Source organism: Natrix helvetica (assembly GCF_964273705.1).
Source record: "Natrix helvetica genome assembly, chromosome: 11".
Classification (NCBI taxonomy): domain Eukaryota; kingdom Metazoa; phylum Chordata; class Lepidosauria; order Squamata; family Natricidae; genus Natrix; species Natrix helvetica.
In genome coordinates, this window is record NC_138562.1 from 7715793 (window position 1) to 7741981 (window position 26189).

Here is a 26189-nt window from a genome sequence, read left to right on the forward strand (position 1 = left end):
AGAAAGTGCAACCCTCTGAAATGCACATTAAAGGGCTTGGAGAGGTTTGTAAAAACTGAAGAACAGGTGAAATCCAGAACAAAACCTCAAATGATTCATGATCCAGAGAAATCTGAGGGATTATTAGGAATGGGGGGAGTTGGGGACATTGACAGAGGAAGAACCGAGTTATGTATCCTTAAGAGGGAGGGAAGAGTGTCCTTCCCAGCCTACATAATTTTGTTAGAAATCCCATTTGTCTAGACTGAATTCTTTTCGGTATGTCAACTATGCACCCCTGTATCCAACCATGTTTGTGTGATTTGGAGAACAAATGTATTTCAGAAGGGGCTCGTGAAGAACTTCTTTTGAATAAGACATTCGCTTAGGAAATAAATGTAAATCAACCGCACAGCATCGTCTAAATTAAGCAAAGAGTCCAGATTCCAAACTCCACATCTTTAGTCGGGCTCATTTATTATAAACGTTCTGGAGACGACTCCGCTTTTCAGGTATACAGATTAACAGAGTTGGAAGGGACCTTATAGGTCATCTAGTCTAACACCACCCCCACCCCTGCTCAAGCAGGAGACCCTAGCAGCTCCCTTAGCTGAAGCAAGGAAGGACGCTGATCCAGGGAAACCTTCTCGGGTCCAAACTCACTTTCACGAGTATAAAAAGCGCTTTAACGTCAGAACCGGCTTAACCCTATAAAGGTACGCTTTACGGGTCTCTTCTTCGCGCGTTCGACGGAAGCCACGCCCAGCAGGCGTGGCCAGGCTGCCCGGCCCCGCCCACCCCCCGGTTTCCAAAACGCGCCTGCGCACGGAGATCTCGCGGAGGTTCTCGCGATGCTTGGGGCGAGCGGGAGTCCCGTTAGTCCCGCTAACCGGCCCAAAATGGATGCTGCCGCCGCTGCAGAAGCTGCTCCCACGGCGGCTTCGGTCAGCCCGGGCCTGTCGGGCGGCGAAGAGGAGCCCTCGACCTCGGCCGCCTTCTCGCAGGAGCCCGCCGAGGACGAGGTGGGTCCCGGTGACGGGAGGAGCGGCGGGGGAGGTCGGCGCCTCGTCGCCCGTGGCAACCGGGGACCTCCCCGCCGGCGTTGGACTCAGTACCTTCGCCATTGGGCCCCTTCCCTTCCTTTCCTTCCGTGGGTCTTTCGGGTCGACTGACCGGCGAGCGCCCGGGCTTCAGGGAAGAGAAGCACGGTGGCAGGTTCGGGCTTGAATGGATGGGAGACCACGAGGAGATCCCGCCAGGAAGCCAGACGGGGGAGAGGAAAAGACCTCTGGGAATATTGGATGGATGGATGGGTTGATTAGGTGCCATCAGGTCATTTTCGACAGCTAGCAATTAAATAGTAATAGTATAGTTATAGTATAAGTATTAGTATAGTGTATAGTATAGTTATAGTATAGTATTAGTATAGTGTATAGTATAGTTATAGTATAGTGTTTAGTATAGTATAGTATTAATATTGTGTATAGTATAGTGTATAGTATAGTATTAATATTGTGTATAGTATAGTGTATAGTATAGTTATAGTATAGTGTATAGTATAGTATAGTATTAATATTGGGTATAGTATAGTGTATAGTATAGTAATAGTGCATAGAATAGATAGAATAGTATAGCCTTTATTGTCATTGTACATCATGTATACAAGGGAATTGGTTTTAGCCTCACTGGTGCAATCCATGACAACAAATACAAACAACATGAATAGTATAAAGAATAATCCCAATGCAAGTGTTTAGGGGGAGAAAAAGAAAGAAAGACAAAACTAGTCATATGTTTCCATGGGTGCATGGAACATTTGATGGATTGATTAGTTGTATTAGGTGACACCTAGTGATTAGTAAAGGTAAAGGTTCCCCTCTCACATATGTCGTTCCCGACTCTAGGGGGCGGTGCTTATCTCCGTTTCAAAGCGGAAGAGCCAGCGCTGTCCGAAGATATCTCAAAGATATCTCAATGACAAAGGAGCACGGAGTTACCTTCCCACCAAAGGTGGTTCCTATTTTTCTATTTGCTTTCGAACAGCTAGGTTGGCAGAAGCTGGGACAAGTAATGGGAGCTCACTCCGTTATGCTGCGCTAGGGATCCGAACCGCTGAACTGTGACCTTCTGATCCACAAGCTCAGTGTCTTAGTCACTGAGCCACCGCGTCCCCATTGAGGCACCCCCTAAAAATCATGTTTAGGTTTGAGTACAGGAAGGCTTTCTTTCCCTGACACCTGGATGAAATGAAGTGGCTCTCATGAAGCTTTCTAGGTTGATCTGATACAGGGTAGTCCTCAACCTACGACCACAGTTGAGCCCAGAATTTATGTTGCTAAGTGAAAAATGTGTTGTGAGCTTTGCCCCATTTTACGACTTTTCTTGCCACAGTTGTTAAGTGAATTACTGCGTCTGTAGGATGAGTAACACAGTTGTTCGGTGAATCTGGATTGACTCTGCTTGTCAGAAGGTTGCAAGAGGGACACTACAACCGTCATAAATATGAACCAATTGCCAAGCATCCAAACGTAAACCATGCCACCCATAGGGATGCTGCAAAGGTTTTAAGTGTGAAAAAATGGCATAAAGTCACTTCTTTCAGTGCCATTGTACCTTTGAAAGGTCGCTAAATGAAATGTTGTAAGTCGAGGACTACCGGTACTTGGTATATTGCTATATGGATAATTGGTACTTGGATGGGATGGCAGAAAGAGTGACAGTTGTTACCAGGTTATGCACAAGGTCTTGTCTATATGGTCCTCAGAAGAGGGGCTCAAATCAAGGAAATCTTTGCTTTTAACTCTTCCCCCCTCATCAGCCCCTGCTTGTGGTTCATCCCTGTCAGTGGTAGGATTCAAATTTTTTTACTACCGGTTCTGTGGGCGTGGCTTGGTGGGCGTGGCGTGGCTTGGTGGGCGTGGCAGGGGAAAGTTGCTGCAAAATCCCCATTTCCTCCCGATTATCTGGGACTCGGGAGGCGGAGAATAGATGGGGGCGGGGCCAGTCAGAGGTGGGATTTACAGGTTCTCCGAACTACTCAAAATTTCCGCTACCGGTTCTCCAGAACGGGTCAGAACCTGCTGTATACCACCTGTGGTCCCTATCCTCTGATTATCATGGACCAGCCTTTCCGTTATTTCCACTCCGTGATTAGTCTGATGAGGTTGGAATGTGTTGGACTCCAATCCCCATCATCCTTGCTAGCATGGATTTGGGATCTGTGTCTGGGGCTGGGAGGCATTCTATAATGTAGAGCAGAATTTTCCAAATCGCTTTCTGCTCACGCTTTCCTTGTTTTTGTTTTTGTTTTCCCTGTTGCTTCTCTATCCTGGTCCCAGAATCTGTTGGAGTTGGGCAGCCAATAAATTTAAATGTAAATAATCGGATAGGAACATGGGATGATAACTCTGTGCATTTTTTTGGCATCAGCAAGATCGTATTTGCAGTATAAATAGCCTCTGCTTTTCTGTAGTTCCCTTGGCATCTGCCATGCCCCCCCCCCCCCCCAGTATATGTTTTTAATTTCTGCCCCACAATGTCCTGTCATATGGCCTCTGCTTGAGAACGATGGGCATAGACCAAATGGGTAGCGTAAGAGCAAGGCAAGCGTTTCAGTTTGGGTCCTTGGTTTCCAAGGCAACAATATTCAATCTTTGACGCATCACCCCTCTGAAAAATAATTGTCTTTTTTGAAGAGGGCGGGTGGTGCAAGAAAGGGAGGCTGTCTCATAATAGCATTCCGAGAACTGGAGCTTTCTCTGAACCACCAGTTGCTGGGAGAACAGTAAGTGGGAACAGTTGCTGAGGTCGCATCCTGGCCTCATCTTTTTTGGCCACTGTTGAAAACGGGATGCTTCGGGCACATTCTGCCACGTTCTCCTTGATTTTATGATGAAGGATGGTTGTTTATGAGCTGTTTGAGGGCATATAATGTTCTCTGTCATTTAAATGTTTCATTTCAAGAAGAAGAAGAAAAGGAATGTTGCAGTAGCGTCTGGGATTCAGTTCATCCAGTGAGTTGTAGGTCCAGTGAAAGATCAGATCTGAATTTCTTTGCTCTTGGTGTAAAATGCTTATCCCTCCACTGGGCTGATTCCCTAGGCTCACACCGACAAATTCAGCTATGGGCTAGAGTTTGTACTTCATTGGCTACTGTAGGTGCCAAATGTTGAACAAAGTTTTTATGTGATCCAGCATGGCTTTCCGGATGGGAAAGAGAGGAGGAGGGGGAGAGAGCTAGTCAGTTTCACTGACTTTTGACATAAGCTTGGAAACCAGTTGCTAAGCTACATAGGTTTTTAAATGAGATTTGCAATAAATGCCTGTCTGTCTGTTTGTAATTCAAATCCAGCCTGTGTTTTTTTTTTTTTTGTTCAGTGTACCAAATGGGCTAATTCAGTAAAATCTATTTCAGTTAAGCATGTGTTCAGGTCAGAGGTGGTATTCAGCAGGTTCTGACCAGTTCTGGAGAACATGTAATGGAAATTTTGAGTAGTTTGGAGAACTGGCAAATACCACCTCTTACTGGCCCCACCCCCATCTATTCTCTGCCTCCCGAGTCCTAGCGGATGGGGAGGAAATGGGGATTTTGCAGTATCCTTCTCCTGGAGTTGGGTGGGAATGGAGATTTTACAGTATCCTTCCCCTGCCGCATCCACCAAGCCATGCCATGCCCACCAAGCCACGGCCACAGAACCGGTAGTAAAAAAATTTGAATCCCACCACTGGTTCAGATATTGTTTGAACAAATCCAGTGTGTAATTTGGCAGCAAATTTATTCCATTTGTAGGAATTTCCAGTCTTTGTTGTTTATTATATTGAACTGGAATGGGCTGATCAAAAGTATGTGGTTATCTATTTTTCCCTGTATCCCCTTGGCCTTAATCTATGTATTGGGTACAATTAATCTCATGTATTTACTAGTATTATAAACAAGCCAGTCAGTTTATGCATTAATATTCTAGGAAAGTGACCATGTTTGTCATTTGTAATAAAATCAGTGATACGTGGACCAAGGGTTAAACATTTTTTAGTCCATCTAATGCCTATTTACTGATAAATAAGTCCCTCTACGTTAAGTGGCATTGGGTGAAATAAGATTATCTAGTTTTATTGTAGTATATTTGTATACTCTAAGCATGAAGTATTCTCAGGTGACAGATTATTTCTCTGATATGTCAAAGCAGCTCAAACATATTGTGAACTGAAATCTATTAACAAATTCTTTTTATTTTACTAATTAGCTAAGTAAATACTGGGCATTTATGATGGCTTTGTTTAATATGCAGTAATATTCAAATTGGTTAATACGGTACTTTTATGGTAGACACACTAAACAAAGTCTCAACCTCGGGGGGGGGGAGGCGTGATGTTGTCATGGGGTCTGTGATGGCTGGAAGAAATGTTATGATTTAAATCTCGAGTTAAGTCTTGGGGATCCGTGGTCATGGGGCGTGGCCACAAAAGGCATTTAAAGGACGTGGTGAAGAAAAGGTTGAGAATCACAGCTCTGTTCCATTTCAACATGTTTCAATCTGTATTATGCTGGGAAAAGAACCTGTCTTTTTTCTTTATTAAATATGTTGTGATTGGACAATTTTCATTTCATTTACAGAAAAATGATCCTCCTTTTCAACTCAAACTTCCTCCAAAGGCAACTAAGTCAGAAAAAGACATTGATCCGGAATATGAAGAGAAGATGGTAAATGTGTTACTTGGGCTTTTTCCCCCCTGTAGTGTCTTTTGTTAAATTTAATTGTGTTGATAAGAAGTCCCTGTATTTATACATCTACCTTTAAAACGATCTAACCAATTGTTCCAATTGAACTGGAAAAAAAAATGGCCATGTCTCTTCCTGTGATATTATCCCCTTAACAGGTGACTTCCCTCCCTCCAGAAGGTTGGGAGGCTGAATTGCACCCTTTGTTACTCAGATGTTGTCTACTCCTACTCTGGAAGCACCTGCTTACTGTGTACACAAGACCTCTTATAGCTTCAGGCCTAACCATGCTTGTCAGGGAGAGCTCCCACTGTGATCATTTATACAAACTGAGGAGGACAAAGGGCATTAAGCTGCCTTGGTGGAAATCAGGTTGTTATCTTTGATGGGTTAAGGCAGCGTTGTCGTATGCCTGTGTGCGGGAAACCGGAATAGCAGCTGCCTGATGCGCCTGCGCACCCTGGGAAGATGATCTTTTGGCTTCCGGTGCATGCATGCGCACTGGCCACCTGGTCTTCCGGTTTCTGGTGCACATGCATGTGCTGGAAACCAGAAGATCATTTTCCTGGCACGCACATGCGTACTGGCTGGCTGACCTTCTAATTTCCGGGGCTCCTGTGTGCATGAAGGCCAGCTGGCTGCGCACCGGAACCCTGAAGAGCAGCAGGCGACGGCTCATGTGCCCGGAGAGATGCCTCTGTGTGTCACTTCCGACACGCGTGCCATAAGTTTGTCATCATGGGGTTAGGACTCGTGTGTGTGTGTGTGTGTGCGTGTGTGTGTTTTTAAGTGTCCATTTGTTTCCCTGCCTGAAAAAGTTAACTGTAGGTTGATTTACAACTTGATGTCTCTCCTGGCCTCCAACAGCCAGTTACTGTTAGTCTTGCAACACGTAATTGAGGTTTGATTTTAAACTTTTGGTGCCAAAGGCTAATATTTTAGAGTTGGGCCGGCATTTCCTGACCGAGTTTATGTCATTTGGTTCTGGAAGGGTTTTTCTCTACAGCTTAAGAATGAAATCTTTTTCTCGATGAGTAGCTTGGGAAAATCAGTTTTAGTGTTTTGTGTCTCGAGAAAGCATTAAGTATTATGGCCCCTTTTTTATTGCTGCAGTACAACCATAGAATAAAAGCAATAGTAATGTAGTGCAGCCAGCCATAAAATCTCAATATAAAACACGGAGCCTCTAGGCTAAAAAACACACAAGATATAATTACAGCATCGCTTTAATAAGTTTAAAAAAACCAGGTTCGCAAGGGCACATCCCCCATCGATACATTAGTGGTTTATAAATAAATTTGGCCTGTTAGAAAAGCTGCACCTCTGAAATGTTTCTTCTAAATATCTATTAGAGGTAGAGCATCTTCCATTGCTTTCCTATTATCTTTCTTTGTATAGCACTGAGTTTATAAATTTATACGGAGCATATTTTTGAATAAGATACAATATTCAAAGGTAATAAAACAATCACCCAATATAGTAATAGCATGATGATTACTACAGTGTGTGAATGCTTCCAATCCCTGGGTTGTGCTATTCTTTCTGTTAGTTGAAAGATAAGAGCACAAAAGTAAGCAGATCTCAGAATTCTGCATTCAGACTTAAGATCATAACCTGAACTTTTATTCACTTTATTGTATTACCGGGGTGTGTTAATTCCTATTTATTATCTCTGTATTATTTTATTCTTGATATATGTACGTCGCCTAAGACTTTGGGGCTGAAATAATAGAAAATCCCATAAATAAATGGTTCTGCATAATGCACAGCCATAATGGGGTTTGTTTTTCCTTACCCTGATGATAAATCCCCCCTTTATCTAGGAAAGCTATAAGGCCGCCCATCTGGTATACCATAGCTCTGGCTCATTAAAAAAAAAGTAAAGAAGTCCCCGTGGATTTTACTCCACTACTCATTGCTGACTCTAGGGGGCAGTGCTCATCTCTGTTTCAAGGCCGTTAGCCAGCGCTGTCTGCAGACATTTCCGTGGTCATGTTGCCAGCATGACGCCACACAGCACTATTACCTTCCCACCAAACTGGTACTTATTTATCTACTTGCATTCGCATGCTTTCGAATTGCTAGGTCGGGAGGAGCTGGAGGGGACGACGGGAGCTCATCCCGTTGTGTGGCACCCAGGCCTCGAACCTGGGCTGCCGGCTTTCCAGCTGGCTCACAGTAACAATAAAAATACATAAGCAACTATAAAACTCCCAAGATCCAAAAACCCAGCACCAGGTGCCCGAAAGCGGTACTCCTCACTGATAACAATCACCATGCTTCAGCCTCATTTGTCTCCAGAGTTTGGAGAGCATGAAAAGTTCAGCTGCCATATTTTGTGTAGGGCAAAATTCTTAAACTTCTATCAGAAGTGCATGGGGTGGATAAAATAGCTGAACCTGCTAGTCCAGTGGCTATATTGTCGAACGGCTTCAAGCTACATTTCTGCGTGTTGTTTCTTGAACCTCAGTGGTTTTATATTTGAGATTAATGGCTGTTCCCAGTTGCTGGAATGTTACTTGGTAAAGGACGAAGAAAATCAAAAAGATTGTCAAATAAAAATGGAAGTGAAGGCAAATATACCTGTTCCAAGATAACGTTGCACGATCCAATCTGCGTTGGTCACCAGGACCAGAGGTTTAGTCTTCTGAGCTTTGGGACTCGTGCTGGAGCCCATCCTCAGGGAACATGGAAGCACACATGGGCTCCAGCACGAGTCCCAAAGCTTGGAAGACTAAACCTCTGGTCCTGGTGACCAACCCAGATTGGATCCTGCAAAAATGGAAGTCCTTAAAACCCCCATGGAAACCGTTCATGTAGAATGAATTACACATTGGAACAATTCCATTTTCAGTGCATAGATTTGTTGCAGGGAAAATGCACTGTTTATTTCTTATATGTTGCCCATCTGCCTGTCCAGGCCAACTTGATAAGAACCGTGCTAAATAACAATGAAAACTGAAGGTTATAGATATTATGGAAAATAGTTATTACAAGAAAACGACTTTAGCTACTCTCTTTAGACAAAAACCTCACTAAAAGCCAGATTTCAAGTGGGGCATGTAACAAGTACAGTAAGCTTGCATTTTTTACCCTAGACATAGAAACCAAATCAATTTTTAAAAAAGAATTAAAACATGAACAAGGAACCAATATATAAATTATTCTTCATTATCAAATGTTAGGTGGAGTTTAGGTAGAGTTTCTGGTTCCCTGAAAAGGCCATATGTAATTTTGGGGGACTAAACTCCCATTGAATTCAACTAGTATTATAAATACTAAGATAGGGTTATGTTTGCTGCACCTAACAGATTATTTTACGTTTGGAAGTTACTGCAATTAGCTTTGAACATCATTCTTAAATACTTGTAACAAGTAAATAGATTTTTTAAAGAAGAGACTGGACAGTCACTTGTCTGAGATGGTATAGGTTCTCCTGCTTGAGCAGGGGGCTGGACTAGAAGACCTCCAAGGTCCCTTCCAGCTCTATTCTATCCAAATAGTGAATAATCAGATATTTTTGAACGTTTTGAACCGAACAGGCTGAATATAAAGTTTAGAAGAATAAACAAATTATGTATATGTAAAATTGTGTTTTTTCTAGGGGATTCATGAAAAAGTGGTGGATTATGTTGCCCTCATGTGGTAAAATGGTATATTGTCTGCAATATTTATTTAATTTCATACTTCTGTATAGTCCAACCACATAAGCAGTGTTTCTGAAATATTGGTTTTGATCCAGACTAATGTTTGAAATTAAAATAATAAATTATCATGATTAAATGATAATTAAATAAATTCTGTTGTTTAGAATTTGGATCAAGTGTAATATGCATTTTACTGAAAATGGATGCTGAGTTGTTGAATTTTCCCCAAGGAAGAGTAAGTATGTGTATGTATGATTATTGATTTAGTCTGGATCCAGGCTTAATATTTTGCTGTAAATATCAGAGCTGTGTTTTAAACTTGGAAATCTCATATTCATTAAATCTGGATGATATAGGATACAGTATGTGCAACACTCATCTTATATTGAATAATATAGATATCTTTATTCTGCGCTGCTTTAAGTTCTTTTACAAAGTTATGGTTCTGATTTATTGTTCTGAAACTTCACCATGTTGCAAGTGTTTTGTTAGACAATGCTCCACAATTCTTGCATAAAAATGTTCTAGTGAGGCAAGGAGGAGACATTAGTAATCAGCATGATTGTCCTTAAATCAGAATATCCTTGCAATTTGATCACCGTTCAGGATATTTGCAGAGCTCCAGAGCTGCTCTCTTTCCACAGCCCTTGGAATTACTGGTTCCTGGTTTAGATTGTCAGGAATCAATATTACCATAGTTATTCCACCTAATGTGATGCCCAGGTTGTCCTAATCAGAGGATGTCATTCAGTCAAAATTTAATCCGTGCCTGTTTTAGCAGTCTTTATCATGGACCAGGGGTGTCCAAACTTGGGAACTTTAAGACTTGTGGACTTCAACTCCCAGAATTCCCCAGCCAGCTGGGAGTTGAAGTCCACAAGTCTTAAAGTTCCCAAGTTTGGACACCCCTGTCATGGACGAAAGGTGCATTAGAGCTTGGTACCTTCCAGGGATCTTGGATTAAAATCACATCATCTTCATCATGTATGGCTACTAGCTATTCTTCCTTTGTAGCTATCGAAGTTAAATATATCCAGGTTGATTCCAGGTTGGAAAGAGAGTTATAAATAAAAATGCTTACAGACTGCTTGTGAGCTGGCTGGAGATTCCAATCTTGGTTATCCTTTTGAGATCATCGTCTATATTTTAGACTCTTCCTTCCTGAGAAATAACAGTCGGGCTAGAAGGAGCAATCAAGGCAGTTACTCTCTGCCTGCATATTTTTTCCTAATCTCTATGTTGAACTGGACTCCTAAGTCTCTTACCAAACTCATTCTTAATTCTTCATAGGTTTGCATTGGAAGAGATTGTAATTTTAATTGGGAAGAGTCAAACACCCTCCTTCCCCAATGTATGAGCTCAGGATTGCTATCTTAAATCATACCTTATCTTATTTTGCTTTTCTTGTGTGGGCTGTAGAAAACCGACCGAGCCAAACGATTTGAATTCCTGCTAAAGCAGACCGAACTTTTTGCCCACTTTATTCAACCTGCAGCCCAGAAATCACCAACCTCTCCCCTCAAAGTGAAACTGGGACGACCACGGGTAAAGAAGGACGAAAAGCAGAGCTTGCTTTCAGCAGGAGAGTATGCATTGTTCTTAAACTATTTTTGAAGTTATGTTGAAGTGATATTTGTATCTTAAAACATATTGTTATATGCGTAGTGTGTGTCAAATTTTTCAGCTTTCAATTTCCAAACATTAGTAGAGGTGCTCAAAAGATTATGGAGATTACAATCTCCATAATCTTTTGAGCACCCCTACTAATGTTTGGGAGATATTTGGTCATTTTAATGTAATTGAGATGTGCTTGGTAAGCAACTACATAAATATCAGAACTTTTAAACATGTTGTTTGTTTCATACAGGAAGCCCTCGACTTACAAACACAATTGAACCCAACATCTCTTGCTAAATGAGATAGTTGTTAAGTGAATTTTGCCTCATTTGACTACCTTTCTTGCCACCGTGGTTAAGTGAATCGCCGAGGTCGTTAAGTTAGCAATAAGGTTGTTAAGTGAATCTGGCTTCCCCATTGACTTGGCTGGTCAGAAAGTCGCAAAAGGTGGAACACTGCAGCCGTCATAAATATGAGCCAGTTGCCAAGTGTTTGATCACGTGACCATGATGCTGCCATGGTCATAAGTGTGAAAACTGGCCATGTCACATTTTTCAGTGCAACTGTAACTTCGAATGATCCCTAAACGAAGTGCTGTAAGTCGAGGACTAACTGTGTGAATGAGAAGAACTGACCTCAGTCTCAAGAGATGTTTGCATCCAACTCAGACCTTGTATTTCAGGTGACAAACAGTTGGAAATGTAATAACAATTAGAGTTGGCATGGGACATGGGTGACATGAAGATGGAATGGAACAGAATAGAAGGGAACGGGACAGAACAGAATAGGCATAGGCATAAGAACGGAACGGAACGGAACAAAACAGAACAGAACAGAACAAAACAATAGAATGTCAGGGTTCCAGGTAACACCCTCAACGAAAGAAGACTCCGAGTTCTTGAGTTTCCTAAAGTTCCATTTTATTAGAGATGTCTTATTGGCACATCTGGGAAAATCTGAATCTGAAAGCTTCCATGTTTTCCCCACCTGAGTGAAAGTTCAAGCCCCCGCCCAGCACCCACATGTCCATCACATGGTCCAATCACTCATTGCCACCACATCCGTCCAGGTGCAGGGACAAAGTGACCTTGACTTTCTGAGAAAGAATGTTATTATGGCTACATATCACCCCTACTCTGTATAATCCCCCCTCCCATTTTCCCACAGTAGAAAATGTGGCAGGCCTGAAGTCCAAAAGGTAAAAGATGGCTTCCAGGTCTGACAGGCAGCCTCCCCTCATAAGAGAAGCGTGTTCTGTAACGAGAGTAATGCAGGGGGTTAATGTTATATAATGAATCACCTCTGACATCGAACAGAACAACAGAACACAACACTTTATTTTGCCAAGTGTGATTACACATACAAGGAATTTGTCCCCAAAGCAGAAGCACATGTGTTGGGTTTTCTTTTTTTAGCTATCGCCACAGGAGGACAGAACAAGAGGAAGACGAGGAGCTGCTTTCGGAGAGCCGGAAAACCTCCAACGTGTGTATCCGATTTGAGGAATCTCCTTCTTGTGAGTGTACCAATTGGTCATTGGCTCTGCTTGCATAGATACGTCAGCTTAATTACAGAATAACTAAGGAACGCTTTATGTTTTCTGCAGATGTTAAAGGAGGAACATTGCGGGACTATCAAGTTAGGGGGTTAAACTGGATGATCTCCTTGTATGAAAATGGCGTAAATGGCATCTTGGCAGATGAAATGGTAAAGAAACTCACCTTTGTGGATGTGGTTTGAGATCAGGGGGGGGGGGGGAAACCCAAGAGCTGTAAGTTTGTTACTTTTCTTGTCAAGACTCCAAGCTCTTAAAAAGATTTAACAAAACAGTGAGCACTTTTTTCATACCCCGGTATGGGAGGAGACACATTTCTTTATGATGCCAAAAAATCAGGAGTTATCTAGGACCACCTTTTATGACTAACACACTTTATTAAAAGCTGTTTGCGAGCTGCAACTCACTTTATAGATGCATAGACCCTAAATTTAACTCCTACATCGACCTACCCAATCTACATGTCGGATAACAAAACATGCTTAGGCAGAAAAGTTACCACCAAACTCCTTCTAATTTCCTACCTCATTGTAATAGATCTGGCATTTATTAGCTCATGGATTGTTTTCCACATTCTTTTTATGATTTCCAACAAACTATATATAGCAAGGCAGGCAAGATGTAATTTTTTGTGGTTTTAGCAGCCTTTTATGTCTTTTGTGCCCTTTGCTATCATTTTTGTAGGTCCCATTTTCCCCCCCCCCTCTTAAAAAAAAACAGATAGTGGGAGCATTGGGTGATCGTGACTGTACCATTATATTTTAATGCAGCGTATCATTTTTTGCATGCAAAAATTTAACCAAACAGCAGACATCCCAAGGAGTCATGAATATAAAGCGAAGGAAGGAATACATAATGCATAACAATAATACGAACCACAACTAAAATATTCAGTGGCAGCGTGGCTCAGAGTGAATTGTAATTAAACATTTCATTCTGCCTAATATTTCTTATGAATTACAGAGGATCGTTTCCCAGAAGTTATTTTATTGTCTGGAAACAAATGCTAATCAGAATAGTAATTTGTATCTTGCAATATATTGAAATTATGGCCGATTTTGACTCCATAGATCATACCGTGATCGTAGGCTTCCTTTATGCATGATTATGAATGGAGATTATTTCAGAGCTGTTAAAAAGAGATGCGTAACATTTAAATACTGTTTTTTAAAACTCTCGTAGGGTCTAGGAAAGACTTTACAGACAATTGCATTGCTGGGCTATCTGAAGCATTATCGAAACATTCCTGGTCCACATATGGTTCTGGTGCCCAAATCAACTTTGCATAACTGGATGAATGAATTTAAACGTTGGGTTCCATCATTACGAGCAGTTTGCCTTATTGGAGACAAGGATGCCAGAGTAAGTGTCACTTTTACTCAGCTCAGCTGGTGATTTGCTCCGCGAGTCAGAATGTAATGTTCCCAGAATTCTTTATTTGCAACTTCCACAGTTTCTGAACCTCAGTAGCTAGAAGATTATGTGGACTTTGATTCCCAGAATTCTCTAGCCAGCATGCTGGCTGGGGAATTCTGGGAGTTGAAGTCCATATGTCTTAAAGTTGCCAAGGTGGAGAAACACTGTTTCGGAGTACAAAATGATTCATTGATTATTGTAAAAATATTTCAGCTTAAGCTTTTTAAAAAGACTTTTTATGAATAGCATTAAAGTAGACATGAAAAGTGAAGTCCCAGTGTTGTCTCTCTCTGAAATCTTTGGTGCAACGCCTGGGCGTTGCAGATATTAAGACCAGCACATATCTTTTAATACGTATGGCTTGATAGTAATACTCGCTATCCTCAGGTTTATTCAGGTGTAAATTACATATTTTGATTTGGATTCATCCACTGTTCCGAGTACAAGCATACTACTCAAAGGTTAAGTCTACTGTTTGCTAGAAGATACAGTTTCTTCTGTTTTAAGAGGGAAAAGCTTTGTTTTAACATCACTACCAGTATTCTTTGAAGAACAGACATCCCCCTTTCCCCCACACAGGCAGGAATGCACTTTCATATTATTTAATAACTCTTTACCAATGTAATTGATCTAAATGTGTTAATAATTCTAAAAGTTCATATTTCTGTTTCTTCTTGCTGCCCGTTTTCTCTGAAATGGCATTGCTAGATGGCCGTCGTTGTAACACTGTAAGCTGGCTCTATTGGGAGAGTTTGCTTTAAGTGTGTTTTTCATACAGGCTGCTTTCATCCGTGATGTTATGATGCCCGGAGAGTGGGATGTGTGTGTGACCTCCTATGAAATGGTCATTAAAGAAAAGTCGGTTTTCAAAAAATTTAACTGGAGGTATCTGGTGATTGATGAAGCTCATCGGATAAAAAATGAAAAATCCAAGGTAAGTTTGAATTTTCTTTGGTAATCACTGAAGAACAATACCTGGAGGGAAGGTAACTTTTTGGGGGGAGAAAGAGAAAACGTTTTGGTATATAAAACTTTTAGCTTGCTTGGATTGGTTGAGGAATCCAATCAATGAAATGGTAGCTAAGGAGGAATAGAATCAGATGAACAGAACTGAGTCTTTACAATTTCAGGACCTTGGAGAGTTCATAGAAGAAACTTCACAAGTTGGGTTACCTCTTGGTGAAGAATTTTTGCCCCACCACCAGTCTGTGTTCAGTTACGACTTTCAGAGGTTTTGAACAACTGGGTGGTCCTTTTGATCTAACCCTGCTTCCTGTTGACTGTGAATTTAAGGATGCCATAAACCTTCCAGAGACTGCAGCCTTGTGCATAAAGTAGCAAAAATTCGGGAAGAGTCATCCTTGATAATGGAAAACTTACCATATTTTCCAGAAAATAAGACCTCCGAAATAAGTGCTTGGCCTTATTTTCGGGGAGGTCTTTTTCTGCATTTTTGAGGTGCAGGAGACGGCGAGCGTGGTCACCTCATGGCGGTGGCTGTGTTGCAGTATTTTAGGGGAGGGCTTATTTTCGAGGGAGGGCTTATTTTAGCGGATGCAGTCAAAAGCCTGATTGGGCCTAATATCCGGGGACGTCTTATTTTCAGGGAAACGGGGTACCTATTTGTATAGGCTCAAGATTTCTTCTGAGTTAGAATGATCGAGTTCATCATAGTTGGATGAACACTTTTGAAAGTCTTTATGGCTTTTTGTTGTTGGGTATGTGACATTGTTTTATAAAGTTCTCTCTGGCACATATGTTACTCTAAGATTTCACCCAACGTATTCAATTTGTCTGCAAGAGCATTTTAAGAAATCATAATAGACCAGAGCTTTGTTTTCCAAATTTCAGAGTTAGTATTTATAAAAATGTATCCTTGGAATATATTGGCAACAAAATCTCTTTTTTTTTTTTTTCCTTTGGTTAGCTATCAGAGATTGTCCGTGAATTCAAGACAACAAATCGCTTGCTCTTAACAGGAACTCCTTTACAGAATAATCTTCATGAACTGTGGGCATTGCTCAATTTCCTTTTACCAGATGTCTTTAATTCTGCAGAGGTGAGACTGGGTTTGACATTGAAGTCTTTCAATTACATAAATTACATGTTTTATAGCAAACTAGTTTTTAACTTTTTATGATCACCATTGCTTTTAAATTTTACTACAATGGTTTGCCTTTACATATAGCAAAGTATAACCTTACAATTGTTTAGGTTCCTCCCATTTTCCAACTGCTGTTGGTGATGAATATTTGTGGCACAACCATGATTTCAGAGCAAAAGTATGTTTTACATAGTATAGGATGGAATAATTCAACTTGATTTCCAAGCCAAATGGATTTTTCTTCCTTTGTATCCTATAATTTACTTTATTGTCATTGTACGTATATACACAGTATACCCATACAACAAAATTCACATAACACCCAGAGACCAAGCCCAACATAATAATAATCCCCAAACATGCCCCCACCCACCAAAAAAATTCCCCGCCCCCTAAACCACCCAAGCATCCACACAACAGACCAAGTAATGCTGTCCAACACCTCATTGATGGTGGCCCTTTAGTTCATTGTTGAGTGCAATTATAGCTCTGGGATAAAAGCTATTCAGAAGACGTGTGGTCCGAGTTTTCATTGTTCTGTATCTTCTGCCAGAAGGCAACAGTCTAAAAAGATTGTAAGCAGGATGGGAAGAGTCTCTGAGGATGTTGTGCAACTTCCTCAAACAGCGAGATGCGAAGATGTCATCCAGGGCTGGTAACTGGAGCCCGGTGATATTCTGGGCAGTTTTAATAATTCTCTGTAGAGCTTTTTTGTCCGCTGCAGAGCTGCTCCTATGCAAGAATGCTGTATGTCAGGACACTCTCAATAGTGCTGCGATAGTAGGACAGAAGTAGATGCTGAGATAGATTTATCGATAGATTTATTGGAAATTTCTACTTGAGCTAACTTAAGCATTGAGAAAACATGGAATTACAAACATAATAGTAAAATGCATTTTTTTTTTACGTCTGCAGGATTTTGACTCGTGGTTTGATACTAAAAATTGTCTTGGTGATCAAAAACTTGTGGAAAGACTCCATGCGGTAAGTATGGTGGTATTTCTTGATAGAAGTTTATCGGCCCATCTTCCATGTATCATCATAGAATAAGCAGTGCATGGTTGAGACCGGGTGTGACTTTCAGTGCAACCATTAGGGTGTTTGAATATAAACCTCCTTTCCCAAGGCTCATCTCACTTCACTTTTGGTGAAGATTCTTTTTATTAGGATGTGCATACAAATGTGCATACATTTCTAATGTATTGCTTTTTTATTGATGTCTGATGTTCCACCCTCTTCCTGTTTTGTATAGGTTTGGGAGGATTCTTTAAATTGGTAAACATTTATTACAAAGGGCACGGGCCATCTGACTTGCTTATAGTTCTCCTGTGCGCTGCTTGGGGGAATCCAAGCATGGGTTAACTTTGTCCATTAGCCTAGAGACTAAGTTATGTAATTGTTGACCACGCCTCCTCTGACTGGGCTAGTTCAGTTTTTTAACTCAGGGCAGCCTAAAGAGACGTAAAATAATTTGCTCTAGGATAATAGATAAAATCAACTCATTTCTTCAGGATTCCTCATTACTTGGACTGTTTACTTGTGAAAATTGGCATAGTACAGTTTGCGTTCTAGCTGGCAGTTGCCATTTTGGGAGCCGTTTGTTTTTGTGCCAAAAAAGCTGACGGAAGGGGCGCGTCTTGCAGTTCGCGCCTGCATTGCGGTGGCAAGCCAACAGTTTTATCTGTGCTTGAGGAGGTCGGTGTGCCGCTACACAGCTTTGGCATACGCGATTGTCTTCGATCTCAGCAAATTGAGCCAGCTTTGCTATTCATAGCAGCGTATTCACTCTGATATTTGAACGTGAGCTTGAGCCTTTCAGTTCTCCCCGTTAGTCGTAATGGCGGATCACCCACCTCCGGAAGCAGCGCTGGGGCTTCTGCTTCTTTCCCGTTGCACTCTCAGACCACCGAGGCCAGCGCTAGGGTGGGCAGGGCCACCACCAGAGCCTCTAGCCATAGGGCTCGCGCTTCTTCTGCGACGCCAGATAGGGCCACTAAGCACAAAGACAAGACCAAGTCTTCGGCCAAGGTACCCGTGGTCACCAGTAGGTAGCCTCCCACATTGTTAGCCCGAGGCCCTTCCCCCGTTCCCTCTCTGCACTTGACAGGGACCGAGGGTTGGTCCCCTGATCTCCCTATTCCCCAGGGGATAGCATCTGAATTTAGTCTAGCCTCAGCCCTAGCGCCCCATGGCTACCTTTACACCCACAGCTGCAGGCCTCAGATCTGAGGAAGGCCCTGAGTTCAGCCTTCCCCCCGAGCTTCATCATCTGATATCAGCTGCCATCTCGCAGGACGTCGATACAGAATTGCATCACAGGGCCCAAGACTACCTAATTTGTCCAGGGACCTCTCTACCTCCCAGGCTGACCCTCCATCACCCCTGCCCTTGGTGTACAGCGAGGATTCGGTGCTAGGTGAGGAGGGAGAAGTGGCAGACATAGAATTTTCAGGTGACGAGGGCCTAATGCAGGACAAGCCTACCTCTTCCGGTTTGTTTCGTCCAGCCTTATTTAAGACACTTTTATACAAGGCTAAGGCTACTACCAACATGGGGGGGGGTGCTACCACCCAGGCTAGTATGGCGGTGGCGCTTGACTCTACAGAACGTCTGTTTACGGAACAGGTGCAGGAACAGGATGTCATTCCCTTTCCGAAACTGTTCCTTGACGTTGTCCAAAAACAATGGACGCAACCAACCGCTGTCCCTCCACCTAGTAACGGTGACAGGAAGCTCTATACTTCCACACCAGAACTGGATGGCATCCTTCAATTCCCTACGGTAGACCCACCAGTGGCGGCCCTGGCCTCCCCAGCCTTGGTTCCGTCTGAAATTTCAGAAGGCCTTAAGGTGGAGGACCGTAAGGCCGAATTGGTCATAGGTAAAACACACCAGGCTGCTGCCTGGGCATTACGAGCTCCTATGGCGGCCTCGTTTTTCAACAGGACTTCATTGGTCTGGCTTAGACAGCTGCTGGCCAGGCTTGCCCCTGATGATATGCGCCTCAACCAGGATGTCAACAAACTGGTGACGGCGTTAGAATTTTCTTCTGATGCTACCCTCAATGCGGAGAAGTTCGCGTCTCGAGCGGTAGCATCCAATGTGGCGGCCCGCCTCCTCCTTTGGCTCCACCATTGGGAGGCGGACCTTCGTTCCAAATGGCGCCTAGCATCCACCCCCTTCAAGGGTGGGCCTCTGTTTGGTGCCGCGTTGGACCCTATCTTAATCGAGACCAGGGACAAACACATGGTGCTCCCGTCAACCAACAGATGCACAGACAGGAGGCAACAATCTTACAATAGACGGCAGCCCTTTTGTTCTGGGGACTCTGGGTACAACACAACTCCATATACTCCCCAGTATAATAGGTCCTATACACAGTCACATGACAGGGCCCAGGACCGTTCCGGTGCCAGGGATAGAGGCCGCCAACAGATCCAGCAACAGCCTCAGGGCCGGCGGCCATTTCATGGCTCTGGTCTTTTCATAGATACCGGTGGCTCACACGGGGTGGGGCCTATTGGCGGGCGTTTAACAGCCTTCGCTCACCAATGGGAAGAGACCCGGGCCCTCCAAACCGTGAGGCTAGGCCTCACTCTAGAATTTCTCTCTATTCCCCCGGGGCGTTTCATCAGGTGCCCAGTACCTAGGTGTCAGGTAAAGAGGCATCTGATGGACACCGAAATCCAACATCTACTATCAACGCCATAGAGGAGGTACCGAAAGGGCAGGAAAGGCTAGGGTTTTACTCTATTCTATTCCTAGTCCCCAAAAACTCGGGAGGATGGCGAACCATCCTAGACTTGAAACAGCTCAACTTATACCTAAAATATCAGAGGTTCAGGAGGGGTGCCTCGCTTTCCCCCCACCACCTGCCACCCCTCGCTAAAGCGATGGTGGGGAAGGGAACAAGGCAGGCTGCCTTTACCATTGGGGCGAGGTGGGCGGTATTGGGCCGTGAGGCACGTCTCTTACCTTTCCAAGTCCGTCGCATTCCTCGCCATTGTGTCCAGGGAAGTCCCTGGTAAAAAAAAAACCTTCTCCCAACTTCAAGAAGTTTGATTGAACTTGCGAGAAGGAGAGTTTTTTTAACCAGCGGCTTTCCTGAACACAATGGCGAGGAACGCAACGGAGCTGGGAAGGTAAAAGGCGCCCCTCGCTTCTCACCTGCCCCAGAAAATAATAAGCCCTTCCCCTATAATAAGCCCAAGGCCATATTTCGTGGGGCAAAAGAAAATAAGACCCTGTCTTATTTTGGGGGAAACATGGCACCTATATAGGGAGAAACGTTTGAAAAATCTGGGATGTCACTAAAATGTTCCATGTGCTCCTCTTGTTTTTTTCAGGTTTTGAAACCATTTCTGCTACGGCGCATAAAAGCTGAAGTGGAAAAAAGCTTGCCTCCTAAAAAAGAAGTAAAAATTTATCTGGGCCTCAGCAAAATGCAGAGGGAATGGTAATTTTTAAAAATTTTATACCAGGAGAATGTCCCGGAAGCTCTTTTAAGCTGTCCTTAATATTTCTTTTATATTTTTCTATGTGGATTGGAAAAAAAATTAAGTAAACTATTTTAGCTTAAGCTACAGTTCTTTTCTCCACTTCAGAGGTGGTATTCAGCAGGTTCTGACCAGTTCTGGAGAATTGGTGGCGGAAATTTTGAGTTGTTTGGAGAACCGGTAAATACCACCTCTGGCTGGCCGCGCCCCCATCTATTCTCTGCCTCCCGAGTCCCGGCTGATCGGGAGGGAATGGGGATTTTGCAGTAACCTTCCCCTGCCACGCCCACCAAGCCACGCCCACCAAGCCATGCCCACAGAACTGGTAGTAAAACATTTTGAATCCCACCACTGCTCCACTTCTCACTTTAGTCTGGGACGATAATACAGTATTGATCTACATTGCAAGATTTTTCTCCTACACCAAACATTTGACATTCATTCGTTTATTTTAGGAAAGTTATATTGCTGCCTATTTGCACATGGCTAAATAAATGCTGAAATCCAACTTATTATTATCACTAGATTAGTATTCCCCAACAAGATGTGTCGGGTCTTTTTTCTTCTGGAATTCTGAGATTTGTAATGCCAATAGGTTGGGAATGAAGGAGAATAGATTTTATTTTTTTAAAAAAGTTTTACTGTTGTTGCTAGGTGTTCAGGGAAACCAAAGGCAACAATTTGACCCGAGAAAGGGGAGAACTAAAGTTTTAATCTTAGTACACCTGATTGCCTTGCCTTTAATGTGCCGATGGCAAACCTGCAAAATGTAACACATTCAGAATCAAGAAGGCGCCATTTCCTTCCGTTCATTGAGCAGCAGACAGATGATCTGGTCAAATGTGAAGCAGCTGGTTTTGAGGCTCCCACCACAGCGTGGCCATTTGGGGGTTGATAAAATGGGGAATTGCCTCACCCACCCTCTTTAATTCCAAGGTTCTCCTCTTGGTACCCAACAGTTCCTAGAGCCTTGGTGACCATTTTTATGTTAGTAGCAAGAAGAAATGGGGCACGATGACTCACTGGTTAAAGACACTGAGCTTGTCAGCTGGAAAGCTGACAGCCCAGGTTTGAGACCCAAGCACTGCTCCACAAGATTCCCGCCCCAGCTTCTGCCCACCTAGCAGTTTGAAAACACCTAAACGTGAGTGGATTAATAGGTACCACCTTATTGGGAATTTAACAGCGTTCTGTGCACCTCTGGCATGTAGCCATGCTGGCCACAAGACCACGGAAAATGTCTTTGGACAGTTCTGGCTCCCTTGGCCAAGAGATTGAGATGAGCATTGCGCCTTATAGTCGGACATGACTGAACAGGGGAATCTTTACCTTTAGCAGGAAGAAAGGAATTTAAATCTTCCACTCGCTCTCTTGCTTGTAAAGTTAGTTTAGCCTCAATCAATCCTGAGGTTGATTGATTCTTAATCCCCACCAGTTACTGAGTTACACTGTTTGTGCGATACCCCAATCTTCCCTTGAGCTCAGTTTTATATATCTTTTCTTTTCCAATATCCATAGCTGTTACCCTGCAGCAAATATCAAATTTGATGAGCTTGCAAAAAAAAAAAAAAAAAAAAAACAACCAACAGTGTAGAGTTCTCAGGTAATGAAAAACTCTCTTGGAGTGTGAAAATAAAGCAAAGAAGCTTAAATGCTGTACAATAAGTCACGTACAAATGGGCAAACGGGGATATAGATGACTGAGACTCTTTCCTCCTTTATACATTCAAACATTCATGTGTTGTTCCTTTATTATTAAATCATCCAATTAACCTTACAGGTATACCAAGATCCTGATGAAAGATATCGATATCTTAAATTCCGCGGGCAAAATGGACAAGATGAGGTTGTTGAACATCCTGATGCAGCTGAGGAAGTGTTGCAATCACCCGTACCTGTTTGATGGGGCTGAACCAGGCCCTCCTTACACCACTGATACCCACTTAGTGACCAATAGTGGCAAAATGGTTGCGCTGGACAAATTACTATCGAAACTCAAAGAACAGGGTAAGACAAGAAAAATCTCCTTCCTCCCAGTTTTGGGCTAGTGGGACCCCCTTGTGGGACTTTGTGTCAACGCTGAAGCTGACCTGGGTGAAGCCACCTTGGAGCTTCAGTGTTGCCATACTGGAGGGAGGGATAAGGGGGGGGGGGCTAGAGATAGCGGGGTTTGTGTAGTCATAATAAAATACTTTCTCCTGGGAACCAAGGACGTTCTCAATCCTGGAAGGAGGAGTGATGTCACCAGATCAGTGGATACTGCAGTGATTGGGCCACGTGACTTGATTGATTGGGGTTGAGGGAAAAACTTTTACTTTTCATTAGGTGAAAATCAAGAGGCCACTCAGAGTTGGTTTTCACCAGATATGTGCTAATATGATATTTCCAATAAAGTTGTTATGTCAATGCCTAAGGAGTTTCCATGACTACTATCAACTTGAGAAGCGGGGGGGGGGGGGGGGATGCCATGCATACTTTTAGCCAGAGTAAAAGTATCACATTTCTGTACTGGGATGTGAATGCACATGTGCAGAACCCTGCCATAACGTCCTGTTGGAGAATGTGATTGATGACCTCAGCCAGAGAGGAGGGGGCACAGGGGTAAAGGTCAGACGCCATTAAGTGGGATTTAATTTCAGCTACACAGAAGTCCGTGCCAAGATGTTAGTCCTGATAAATGGATGGTTTTTCTTTGAACCTTGTCTCGGGGCTCGTAAATTAATTAGGGCAACTCTTGGAAACTTCACACATTATTTGAGGAATCTACCTGCCTCTGAGTTCTTGCTTGTAATGGATCTATTACTTGGAACCCTGACACTTGGTTGTTGTGGGATTCTGTGCTTCTCCCCCCCCCCCCCCCCCGACCTCTAGTCTGCACAAGCTCTGTATTATCTTACTTTTTTTTTTTAGAAAAAAAATATTGAAAATGTAAAACATTGCAATACAAATACCTTTAAAAATAGTGTTGCATAAATACGATCCTTTTTGACAGTACTAACATAACCATTTATTATTCAAATACACTTTTATACATTCCTAATTATTTATCTATACATCTATGTTTCTAAACTATACATTTCATGTTCCTATTATTTATCCATTGATACCAGTTTTCTCAAACTGTATAATATTCTTGAGTCTTCCTTGTCCTTTAACTCCAATGTGAGTTTATCCATCTCTGCGCAGTCAAGAATCTTTTGGATTATCAAACAGTCTGTCAGCATGGTATCACTTCTCCAACATTGTGCGAGTGCTGTTCTCGCTGCTGTAATTATGTGGTGTATTATCTTATTTTAAATCATGTTATATTACACTTTGCCATTATAGTATTTTGGTCCATTGGTTAAGGCAGTGTTTCCCAACCTTGGCAACTTGAAGATGTCTGGACTTCAACTCCCAGAATTCCCCAGCCAGCGAATGCTGGCTGGGGAATTCTGGGAGTTGAAGTCCAGACATCTTTAAGTTGCCAAGGTTGGGAAACACTGGGTTAAGGCACCAGGCTAGAAAGAAAGAGACCTTGAGTTCAAATAGCCACCTTAGCTATGAAAGCCAGCTGGGTGACTTTGTTCCAGGCACACTTTCTCTCTCAGCCCAACCCACCTCACAGGGTTGTTGTGGGGAAAAGAAGAGGAGGAAGGTCTGTTGGCTATATTTGCCGCCTTATTTGTAAAAATAATAAAGGGGGGATAGAAATGAATGAGTGGAATTTTAAAAAAAATTGCCCAGTTGCAATGCAGCTGAGTGACTGCAAATTTAATATATATATAAATGATCAATTCCAGATTCATCATGCAGTTGATGAAGATTTACCAAAGGTAGACATTATTCCTTGTTCCTACTGATATCACTAAACGTTCATTCCCGGACATAGTATAGTATAGCGTTTATTGTCATTGTACATCATGTATACAACGGAATTGGTTGATACTTAACAATTGAATGTAGATGCTTCTCATTACCTAAAGTGTAATTAAAGGTGCTTCAACCATTCCTTTGTCCCTCAGGTTCCAGAGTTCTTGTTTTTAGCCAAATGACTCGCTTATTGGATATCTTGGAAGACTACTGCATGTGGCGAGGTTATGAATATTGCCGTCTAGATGGGCAAACACCGCACGAGGAGAGAGAGGTGGGAATAAATTTTCTAGTCCCTTGAACATTTATTTTGTTCTATCCTGGACACAGGTTGTGTACCAACTAACATTTCTTCACTCTTTTCCTGAGTGCCAATTTGCTATGACAGGCGGTCTTACCTTCCGTCAGGCCTTATGAACAGATTAATTTTTCATTATTGCACGCTGTGTCATTCAACTTTCTGATTTGAGTTTCAACTACAGGAAGCCCTTGACTGGAACTTCCATCGTTAAGCAATGCGGTCATTAAGGGTGTTCTACCTGGTTTTCAGTCATTAACTGAATCCCACAAAGTTGTTAAGTGACTCCAGCTTCTCCTATTGACTTTACTTGCTAGAAATCCACTGGGAAAGTTGAAAATGGCGATCACACAATTCTGGCACGTTGCAATCATTGTAAATACATGACAGTTGTCGAGGGCTTGAATTGCAATCTTGTGCAAGTGTATAAGTGCAGGGATGGGTTGTAAATCATTTTTTCCAGCCCCATCGTAACTTTGAACGGTTGCTTAAATGAATGGTCGCAAGTCGAAGGCTACCTGTATCGCTTTAAGGGAAAATAAGTGAAAGGCGCATTTACAAAGAATGCCAGTGAGAATCACTTTGTGCTGTTTGAAGATCTCCGTAATTCACAGGCTGGGGATCCAGTTGCTTGTAGAACTCCTTGGAGAAGGGGAGGAAAGAATTTTGGTTCCCTGTGTTTCTATCATGGCCAGAATTCTCCCTGTATTAGCTATTTTAGAAACAGGGGTGGGCTGTTTTCCCGAACCCATAGCTAACGTTATGGCTGGTTCGGAAGAACCTTCAAATGCCACCCCTGGCTGGCCCTGCCCACCCCACCCCGTCACTCCCACCTCGCCCCTCCCAGGAGTCCTCATGTGGCCCGTTTTGGATGTGAGGTACTGTATTTTTCGGAGTATAAGAAGCACCTTCTCCCCCTAAAAGAGCGTGGAAATGTACACCAAATACAGCCATTTTTGGCCTCCCGAAGCCCTGCCCCGCATCCTGAGCCTTTTTTCTTAAAAATGGATGTGTATTTGCCTTCCCCCAGCCCCCAGGAGCACTCTGCAGGCTTCAGCAGGGCTGGGAGAAGGCAAAAATGACCCCGTTTTGGCAAAAAACAGGCCATTTTTTGCAAAAAACTGGTGTTTTTGCCTTCCCCACAACCCTGCTGAAGCCTGCAGAGTGCTCCTGGGGGCCGGGGAGGACAACCCCCCCTTTTTTTTCTTACTTACCTCTTCAAAATCTTGGTGCGTCTTATACACCAGTGCGTCTTATAGTCCGAAAAATACGGTAAGTGCAGGGCTCGCGTGGAGGCTCAGGGAGGGGGAAAAATCGGGCCTCCTGGAAGTTCAGGTCCGTTTCTAGCCTCCGGAGCCCAGGGGAAGATTTTTTTGCCCAACCAGAGGCTCGAAGAAAGCCTCTGGAGCCTGGGGAAGGCCAAAAAGGGCCCCTCTGCTGTGGTGCAGGAGGCCAACTAGGCCACTCCCCTCATGGCCACGCCCACCCAGCAACCGGGTAGAGAAC

At 43.0% G+C, this 26189-nt stretch overlaps 1 protein-coding gene across 1 annotated transcript in view; it reads left to right on the forward strand.

The window, feature by feature from the left end:
* Positions 1-817: 817 nt before the first annotated feature.
* The window catches only part of SMARCA1 (SNF2 related chromatin remodeling ATPase 1), a 53144-nt gene continuing 27772 nt past the window's right edge, over positions 818-26189 (forward strand). Inside the window, exons 1-12 of the mRNA XM_081963974.1 lie at positions 818-1001; positions 5594-5680; positions 10765-10931; positions 12378-12478; positions 12569-12669; positions 13700-13879; positions 14712-14867; positions 15861-15992; positions 16953-17021; positions 20384-20493; positions 22314-22540; positions 24538-24659. Coding sequence (XP_081820100.1) covers positions 831-1001; positions 5594-5680; positions 10765-10931; positions 12378-12478; positions 12569-12669; positions 13700-13879; positions 14712-14867; positions 15861-15992; positions 16953-17021; positions 20384-20493; positions 22314-22540; positions 24538-24659 — 1623 coding nt within the window. The 5' untranslated portion in view covers positions 818-830. The remainder of the gene's footprint in view (positions 1002-5593; positions 5681-10764; positions 10932-12377; positions 12479-12568; positions 12670-13699; positions 13880-14711; positions 14868-15860; positions 15993-16952; positions 17022-20383; positions 20494-22313; positions 22541-24537; positions 24660-26189) is intronic.